The sequence below is a fragment of the Gastrolobium bilobum genome, unplaced genomic scaffold (assembly GCF_033153095.1).
Source record: "Gastrolobium bilobum isolate Gb01-03AN ecotype WA unplaced genomic scaffold, APGP_CSIRO_Gbil_v1 utg3997, whole genome shotgun sequence".
In the NCBI taxonomy this organism is placed as follows: Eukaryota; Viridiplantae; Streptophyta; class Magnoliopsida; order Fabales; family Fabaceae; genus Gastrolobium; species Gastrolobium bilobum.
Genome location: NW_026895107.1, coordinates 114382 through 124469, shown reverse-complemented (window position 1 = coordinate 124469; position 10088 = coordinate 114382). Strand labels below are relative to the sequence as shown.

Genomic DNA, 10088 nt, shown 5'->3' with positions numbered 1-10088 from the left:
TATTAGATAAATGTCTTTGAATGATGTGTTGGAGCTATAAATGCAATAAAATTTATTGATGAAAAGTTATGATAACTTAGTAGAAATTTTGGATGATGCCATGAATTTGTGAAATTTTGATTGTTGTTAGGATTGTGTAATTGGATTGTTGGATGTTTATATGAGTTAATAATAGGATTGTATGAGGTATAGAACAGTTGAATTGAAGTGAATCACCTTTGGTGTGAGGCATGATGCATTTCAGCCTAGTGAGGGAAAATAAGGATTGGATGTTGTAAAATTAATTGGTTGATGTGTTGTGTTGTTAAATTGCAATTAGAAGGGTTGTGTGATGTTTGGATGTTTTGGAAATCAAAGGAAAAATGGTTGGTTGTGTGAAATTGGAAATGGAACCTAGAGTGAAATTAATGACAAAATGAGGTTGTGATGATATAGGATGCGAATTGGCACCTAAAATAGCATTGTAGTAGCCTTAGGATGCTTAAGAAAAATAAAAAGAAAATGAAAGAAAATATTTTGTGTTTTTGCACTATAATGGCCGAACCTCACTAGTGGGGGGAGGAAAAATTGACGTTTTGTGAATTTGATGGTTTACCGTGTTCTAACGATCCAAATATGGTCGTTGTAGGTTGCCTTTCGTGGATTTGAACCCTGAACCGTGAGCTCGGTGGGTTGCCCTTGGTCCTGGACCAAGTGGGATTATGGTGAGTATTTTGGAATCATACTTGTTGAATTAATAAGTTGCATGTGTTTGGATGAATGGAAATTAATTGGGAATGTCCTATGTGTAGGCATTTCTGTTGTGTAACTAGCTCAAAAAATATATTGCATTGGAGCTACGTGGAGGTGATTAGCAAGGTAACCTCTTGGTACTGGGGTTTGATCCCCTTGTGTGTTTCACCATGCCCGTTAAGGGTAATGGTAGGAAGTGTATGTAAATAATATAGGATAACATGTTCATGCATATTGTATGTGTGTTGGTACATAAGATATACCGTGTCTCTAGCCAGTAGACTGTTTGCCTTCGGGCGTTACAGACTTCCACTAGATAGATCTCCATGAGAGAGTTCCAGTTGACCTGGGGTCGTGGTGTGTGATTCGAATAGGAGCACACTAGGAAGTCTCGGGTGGAATAATGAATAGTCCGCCCATGTCTAATATCAGGCCTCCTCGCCTCCTCCACAACATCACCTCGGACAAATCCAGGAAGTGGTACACCGTTATTTGCATCATACTGCATAGTGGGCTGAGCATCAAAGTCATATCCTAATAACTCTGTCCATATCGGAGCGGTCATCAGTATCTCCTTTTCGCAAACGCGAGATCTCAGCTCACCATGTACATAACTGAGATTATGATAGAAGGCCCTCACCATAACCTCTAAATAAGGATACAACATCTCAGCCATCACCCGCAGATGTGCCCCCTCCAACACTGCCACAATGTCAAATCCCCCTGTCATAAAGAATGCCGTATCAAATGATTTTGGCTGACATATGGGTCTGTTCACATAATCACATATAAATGCATCATGCACGGAGGGGTCATCTTTAAACAAATACCCAAATGAGAGGTCGATAGACATAGGCTCAAGCTCTTGTGGCCTTGAAGAAGAAGGCCAGTCTTGTCGTTGTTTCGTCCATCTATCTCCGTCGGTGTTGTTTGATCGTCTGCGGGCAGCAATTACAACAACATAAACCTACAATAACACATGATAATGTATCAACAACCAATAAAACATAATCAGAACCCACAATTTCCTCCAAAAAAAATTTCAAAAACTATGAAAGCAAAACCCTAAATCAAAGAACATTCATCAAAACCCTAAACTAAACAACCATTAAAGCATAGAATAAAAGCAAACATCATGCCAATCGAACCAAAGCCCTACCTATTTGGTCTACACTTCTTAAATCCGAAAAATAACAAGAAAAATAATGCAAATTGAAGCAAACATATCGTGTAAGATGAAGAAACTAGTAGGAGACATTGTCTTCTGAATCCACATGATTGGACAAAGATGTGTGGGCAAAATCTCGAGTTAGGGCTTGGGTTTGTAGGGTTAATCGATTAGGGTTCGTATATAACCTCCTCTGCGAAATGCAGGGTTTTTAAAAAACCCATACGGCGTGATTTAATCAATTAAATAAGGGTCTTAATTGATTAAATAACAGGGTTTAAAAAAGGTTTATGGCGTGATTTAATCGATTAAACATGGATTCAATGTTTTATGCTTTTTTGACCGTTTAATCGATTAAATCATAAACTTATCGATTAAAGGGAGGGGTATGTTGGTGGATAATTTTGGGTAAGGGGCAAAATAATTATTTTTTAATTAATGAAAAATAAAAGAGTCAAAAAACCCGAGGTTTAAGCTATAATTTAAGAGGCAGGATTTTTATACTTTTACTTTTTTTTAACTACCAATTTACTATCATTTTAATTATTATTGGATCAAAATTTTCAGCAAAAAATGGGCTAGTGAGAGAGAACAAAATTGTTGAAAAATTTGATCCTTATAATGATAATAATTTTTTAGTAGAAAAAAGTACTAGTTGAGGATTTTCTTAGAAATTCAGGGAAAGTGGAGTGGAGCAAATTTGTTTCCAATGTTTGGTACGAATAAACTGAAAATAATCTCATGATACTTTTTTTCCCGTCATTCCATTTTACTCATGATATTCCCAAAAAAAAAAAATCATATAATACATGATATTTTTATTTTCTTATAACATTAGTAGAATTAACCCAACATTCAAGAAAAATTTTAGATTTACCAAACACATTTCAATAACTTATCCCGAATTTTTTTTTTTCACCATATTTTTGAAAAAAAAATTTCTGGAAAAAAATATCCCAATGGATGCAGCTCAGTTGGTAACTTGGCGCTGAGTTAGTGGGGTTGGATATGTGTTCGATTCTCGCTGAATGCATTCTTGGGGAGAGGGCTGAACCTTTAGCCATCACTGTTCCCCCGCACTCCTGATTAGTCCTATAGCCGGCTCAAAGAGTCGAAGCTCATAGGGATACAGGAGGGAGCCAACTCGTCTCAAAGAAATAATTAGCATTGGATAACTCCAAAAAAAAAAAAAACTCCTTAATTATACGATATTTGTTACCATCAGCTCCGTGGCCAACAAACAAGTCCACTTATCCAAAAGAATTCGAAGTCAGAGGAACCATAAACTTCGATTGGTGGTCACATATACTACCAACACTGTCATGTAATTTTAAAGAAACCAATGTATGAAAAGCAAAAAAGGACAAGAAGGCATTATATCCGGAATTGATAATCGTTACTATTTTTTCTCTCTCTAAACTCTCTCTCTCTCTCAATTCCCCAAACCAAACCCGAGCTTACTTTTCACCTCGACAAGATCTATCCTGGTACTGCACTCTTTCTCCCTCTTTTTCTCTTTTCTTGTTCATTTCCTTTCAAAGTTTGAATCTTTAAGCTGTTTTCTTATCTGGGTTTTCAGCGAAAATTTATTTTTTTCCTTTATATCTGTGAACTCCATGGACAAATCTATGCAGTTTTTTCATCTGGGTCTTTTGCTTTTTGCCAAATTTTTGGGTTAAAAGTTTTTTTTTTTTGTGTGTGTGTGTTTATTGAATGTTTGAAGTTTTAAATTTTGTTAGATACAATCTCCATGGAGGAACCAGAGAAGGGGTTATCTACTCGTGGGACTTCAGAGTCAACAGTGACCCATGATGAGAAAGCGGGTGTTGAAACCCTAGAGGGGTCTTTGGTTTGTGGGGGTCAGGTTCAGATTGAGGGTTCGTTCTCAGGGGAGTTGGTTGGAGATGGTGGGGCTTGTAATGGGAAGGATGTAATGGTTGAGGTTTTAGGTACAGATGTGTATATAGATGGTGTTTGCACTCGTGAGAGTGGTGCTGAGCTGAATGAGCAAGTGGGTTGTGGTGGATCAGTGGAGGGTGGGGAGGATTTGGGTGAGGATGTGAAGTCTGTAGGGGCAGGTTGTGGGTCTGAGGCTCGGTTTGAGGACTCTAAGGCTGTGGAATCTGAAGACGCTAGGAGCAAGAATGCGACAGAAGAGAGAGATCAAGCAATGGTTGGTAGTGACCAATTTGATGTTGCATCTTTACAGGAGGACTCTCTTTTGGATAATAGAGCTCAGAAAGAAGTGGAAACTGGGGTTAGTGACTCTTTCTCGGTTGGTAATACCATGTCCGGGAAAACTGAAGCTCCCATTGAGGCAGATGTTGGGGCTGAGTGCAAAAATGCACTGGATGCTGGTGTCCTAGATCACACAGTGACAAGTACTATATATGATAGTTCATTAACAGTTGGTTCTGTAGGGGGAGAAAATGTGCAGAGCAGATGGGCCGAAAAGGATGATCAGAAAGAGAGGAACTTGATTGATATTGGAGTACCAGGAGATGGAAATGATGTGACCTTGAAAACATTGGATGAACAGAAGAACATTGCTAACTGGCAGAACGATAAACTATTGGAGAAAGAAGCATGTAATTGTGACAAAGTTGAATTTGAGGAAAAGTTAAATTCAGTTGGAGAACAGCCAATTGGGATTGATAAAGTTGATGGTAACTCCAATAATATACTAGAAGAAGTGGTTGGGGGAACTGAAGTTGCAACAGACAAGCCTCTTTTGAATTCTGAAGAAAAACAGAGCTTTAGCCTTGAAAAGTGCACTGAAAAGGAATGGATGACTGACAGTTCAAAGGTTAGTTCAGATACAGGTCAGGGAATAGTTGACAAGGATAAAGAAGTGAAATTAAACAAGAATGTTTTTTATGCCGAACAATGTAGTTTGCATAAGGGGATAGAAATAGAAGTTGAAGATCGAAATGAATCAGATAAGACTAACATAATGAACCACACTGCAGAGATTAAAGGTAAGATCTCTGCTGATCTCGTAACTGCTTATTTTCCAGCTCAACTAGTCGTTGAAAATGAAATTGTAGCTGTAAATGAAAATGTTCTTTTGGTTCCGGTTAATGATTCTTGTAATTTTGTGGATGCAGGTACATTGATATCTCTTGGGAGTGAGAAAAATTTAGATGCAAGTGAAATTTCCATGATTGTAGAAGAAGACACTCAAATTTCTGACCAGGGGTACGTTGCACAGATGGGTGCTGGAAAGGAAAAATTCCCCGATGAGTCAAATACTAGGCAAAATGATGAAGTACAACCATGCGTTTCTGGGCAGGTTGCTTCAAATGGAGGTCAGGATATTGAAGTTGAAGAACTTAACAAAGCGGACCAAAGAAAAATAACAGATGGAAAAGTCATAAAACATTTATACATGAAGCCTGGGAGTTCAGAAATATGTCATCGATATTCACTGCCAAAAGAAAAGGAAGGCAAGTTTTCTGTGTCTGATATGGTTTGGGGCAAGGTGAGAAGCCACCCGTGGTGGCCTGGACAGATATTTCATCCCTCAGATTCATCTGAGAAGGCAATGAAGCATTATAAAAAGGACTGCTATTTGCTAGCATATTTTGGGGATAGAACATTTGCCTGGAATGAAGCATCTCAGCTAAAATCTTTTAGGACACATTTCTCCTCTATTGTAAAGCAGAGCGCTTCAGAGTCATTCCAGAATTCTGTAGACTGTGCTTTGGATGAGATCACAAGACGAGTAGAATTTGGGCTAGCATGTTTTTGTATACCTAAAGATACCTATGACACTATTCAATTCCAGACTGTAGAAAATGCTGGGATTCGACCAGATATAACTTTGAGACATGGCGTAGATGAATCTCTAAATGCTAGCTCCTTTTCACCTGATAAACTTATAGAATACTTGAAAATACTCTCCGAGTTTCCAACTGGTGGCTTTGATCGTTTGGAGCTTGTCATTGCTAAGGCTCAGCTGCTTGCATTCTACCGTTTTAAGGGTTACTCTTGCTTGCCGGAATTACAATATTATGGAGGTTTTGACAATGACACGGATACCATAAGTTATGATGGTGAGAAAAAGTTGAGTGAAGTTACTGAGCATGCAACTCCTATAATTAAGAAAGATGGTGCAGCTGGTACTGGAAATTTGAAAAGCCAAAGCAACTCTCGTCACAAACGTAAACATAATCTGAAGGATACTGTTCACCCCACAAAGAAGGAAAGAAGAATGTCAGATCTAATGGGCGGGACTCCAGATTCTCCGGGTGATGATTATTGGTATGATGAAAAGGTAACTGATGATTTGGTTTCACCTGGCCATTCCAAGAAAAGGAGAACTATTGATCAATATGCTGATGACTCAGGTATGCAAGATGGGAGAAAAACAATTTCCCTTGCAAAAGTTTCAAATACCTCAAAGCCGTCATTTAAAATTGGTGACTGTATCCGTAGGGTTGCTAGTCAACTTACTGGGACACCCTCTACATTGAAGTGTTCTGGCGACCGGTCTCAGAAGACAGATGGAAGCACTGATGGTTTTTCTGGGAATGGATCTGATGATCTCTTCCGGGATTTTGAGGAGGCTCAGAGGTTGAGTGTGACTGTTCCAACAGAATATTCATCTCTAGATGATTTGTTATATTCACTTCAGTTGGTGGCACAAGAACCCCTTGGAGATTATAGTTTCCTGAATGGTATCGTGAGCTTCTTCTCCGATTTCAGGAATTCCGTAATTGTGGCCGATGAATCTGTAAAAGAGATATTTCGTATGGATAAAGTTGGTGCTAAAAGGAAAAAACCACCCATAGCTGGATCACCTGAAACATTTGAATTTGAGGATATGAGTGACACATATTGGACAGACAGGGTCATTGACAATGGTTCTGAAGAGCAACCAGCACAACCGCCGCGGAAAAACCGGAAAAAAGACTCTCAACTTGTCCCTGCTGAGCCAGGAAAGCCTGTTCAAGTTAATCGGAGGTCCTATACCAGGAAACAATATTCTGATAGTATTAATGCTGAGGCTCCTGAAAAACCTTCTGGCTATATAGATGAGAATTCCCCTGCTGAACTTGTTATGAACTTTGCTGAGTTGGATTCTGTTCCCTCAGAAACAAGTCTTAATAAAATGTTTAGGCGTTTTGGACCACTAAAGGAATCTGAAACAGAAGTTGATAGAGTAAGCAGCAGGGCAAGAGTAGTTTTTAAAAAGTGTGCGGATGCTGAGGTTGCTTGCAGTAGTGCTAAAAAGTTCAATATATTTGGAGGGATACTTGTAAATTACCAGCTTAATTATACTCCAAGTGCATTGTTCAAAGCTTCATCTGTTACCACAACACAGGACCAGGAAATGCATCTTGATCTGTCCAATTTTGAAGTTAATATGGTCTAAATTGTTTGGTAAGTAACCTTATATTACTTTTTCATATACTATGTTAATTGGTTCACTTTAATGTGAAGGTTACATTATGCAATAGTATGGGGTATGCACAAGCTTCAAGAAGAAATTTGCTTGAAAATCCAATCATGGAAAAGGCTTCTTTAAAGTGAGATTGTCTGCAAAATAATGGTTATTCACCCTTCATTTTATCGAAAGTGCTTTTGCTCTGAATCCACTAAATTGATTTAAGGGTGGATATACCCTTGAGCCTTTTATAGATGAGCTCACTTTAGAGGAGCCTCTTTCAATCATCTTAGTTATTCAGCTTTAGTTTTGATCGGGTGGTTGATTGAATTATTTGATAACCTAAATAGACCAAAAAGTTTTAGGGCCAGTAGAAACTTTTAAAGAAAAATGCTAGATGATCAGCATTATAGAACACAATCAGAAGATGATGCTCAGGAACATAAGATTTTACATCCTGTAACTTAAGGAAAGAAATGCTTGTCCAGCAACCTGAGACTACAGAAGAAAAAAATTTGGAAAAAAAGCAAGGGAATAATTACTTGTTTGAACTATTTGATTATTAATATTTGGCTTTCCTGATGCCAATGCATCCAACCTGAGTTCTAAATTACTTTAATGTGAATAACAAGACGAAAGTTTCAGCTTGGGAGCAGGCATTCTGATGAATTTTGGATGGATTTTATTGATGTTCAATTGTATATTGGCTTGAAAATGTTGATAAGTAAATCATCTGGTTTCTTTGGTAGATAAAGGAATTTGAATTCTTTTCTTCCTTTGTTTAGCTAGCTTGGGCCATCCATGTAATTGTGACTATAAAGAGTTGAGACTTGAGAGTACTTTAAAAAAAAAAATCTCTTGTTTTATTGTTTGCACCATACGTTGTGTTTGATCTGGTACAATGTTTACATTTAGTTCAAATCGACATCTAATTCAAATGCAATATTCCACAAACAACAAATGATATTTGTGATTCTCATTTTAGGGATTGGTGACAATGATCTGGCGGCATAAATTTAACTGAAGGAATTGCTGAAGCAATTTTTTTCTATGTGGCTGCTGAAGGAGGTAACCAGAATGTTAATTCATCTGGTTGTCCGTATTTAGGTCAAGAGATAATTTTTTTTAGTAGGATTCCTTTTGTAGGAGCTTCATAGTTTGTAATCCTTTTCTTAGTTTTCTGTATAGTCAACTGACCCTCATTTGTAGTTGCCACCTCTCTCCTTCCAGATTTGTTTTGAATTCTGTAACTGGTTCTGTATCAATATCAATGCTACATATAATTGTCATCGGTAAGTATACATTCTCTTCAGAGGGCTAGAAGTTGATGCTAGTCATATCGGTTATATGCCTCAGTAATTTTTAAATGCGAGATTATGTTAATTGTTAACTTATCCTTGTAAAATTTAATGTTATGTTGTGTGTGTGTGATAAGATATTTTAAGACACTGATGAGTGGTGACTGTAAAATTGGACTAGGAGATTGAACAGAATTTTAAATACTTATTATAGTGAAATGTAAAATACTTTTTCAGGTAATCTCTACCCTAAAGAATGCTGGACCAACCCTTTAGAACTACCAGGGTTTTTCTTTGCGTTCAATAAGATTTGAGCTTTGGAAATGCAGCCCTTTCAGAACTTGATCTATAATCTTTAGGAGGGAGGGGTTTGTGCCAATCTCTATGCCTCATTAGCTAAGGCTGGTATGTTAGAGCTCTTGAAGTCCCTAAACTATTCCCTCTTTTCCTTTGTACTTGCTGAAAGTTTATGCTTATGTGTTCCTCTATCCTTCAAATGCCGGTAGCACCCAAATATTACTAATCGAAAGTGAAGATAAAGCAGAAATAAAACCACTCTCCATTAAACCATAATTAGCAAGGATAGGGGTGAGGGTAATCTTTGTAAATAGTCTTATTTTTATATATTTGCAAAAAAGTTATTTTTCAAATTCGAACATGTGACTTTTCAATCTTAAAAAGCAAAAATGCTTTGGAAATTTCAAATTGGAGATTGCATAAGTGGGATGGCCTGAATTATGATTAATAGCACTCGTTTTCTTGCTTGTGACAAGTTTTCCTTTCATCCTCAAACCTTGATCATGATTCTTTTTTTGATCCAGCTAGGTGCTTGGCTGTTCGATCTTCCACATTCATCGCAAGCCTAGATATATTTCATATCCAATTCCCCATTCTTAGTAGGCTTGTTGGCTTCTGTTTAACTGGGGTGTGTTTCTAATTTCTATTGAATATTACGCTGGTTGGATTTCTGAAGAGGATGGAGTCATGCAAATAGCCAGTGGTGTGAGAACTGTTCTTGATCTTCTCAACCATATCTAGCTTCGTAAGATAATGATCTTTCTCTCTTGTCAAATGGTTTAAAACTTCTTGTGACGTACACAGTATATTCAATTTGGTGGCTTGAATGAATGCACTCTAATTTTGTGAAATAAACTCTTCCATTAGAGACTTCATTTGATTTACCATTATCTTTATGATTGCTTTACAGAAAAATGCAGTAGCTTATAGGACTGAACTGGTTAATGGACTCATCACAGGACTATGTACGCTTGTGACAATACTCCCAGTTCGAAATTTGTTTTTTTCTGACAAGTGCAACCTCATCACTATTGTTTTCTCCTAAACTGAAATGGGTTATTCATACTTCTTCCTTTGTTGGGTGTTTTGTGAGATCTATGTTCATTTCCTCTGACCAATTTGGTTGCGCGTAATGATGTATTGAAACAGTGACATCAAGAAGTCCACAACAAACTTAATCATTTTTGCAGCGTCTCTAACCAAG

The 10088-nt window shown here is 37.5% G+C and overlaps 1 protein-coding gene across 1 annotated transcript; it reads left to right on the top strand.

The window, feature by feature from the left end:
• The first annotated feature begins 3336 nt into the window (after positions 1-3336).
• On the top strand, positions 3337-9730 carry LOC133306719 (PWWP domain-containing protein 3-like). Its single transcript, XM_061507111.1, has 4 exons — positions 3337-3387; positions 3640-4878; positions 5008-7285; positions 8275-9730. The coding sequence occupies exons 2-3, from the start codon at positions 3651-3653 to the stop codon at positions 7275-7277; spliced, it is 3498 nt and encodes a 1165-aa protein (XP_061363095.1). The 5' UTR covers positions 3337-3387; positions 3640-3650; the 3' UTR covers positions 7278-7285; positions 8275-9730.
• The last annotated feature ends 358 nt before the right edge of the window (positions 9731-10088 follow it).

What these genes read in the sequence shown, in the direction of transcription:
- LOC133306719 (XM_061507111.1), top strand. Translation starts at nt 3,651, where the DNA reads ATGGAGGAACCAGAGAAGGGGTTATCTACTCGTGGGACTTCAGAGTCA. An exon ending in CCACACTGCAGAGATTAAAG is followed by an intron (nt 4,879 to 5,007) that starts GTAAGATCTCTG and finishes TTGTGGATGCAG; the next exon opens with GTACATTGATATCTCTTGGG.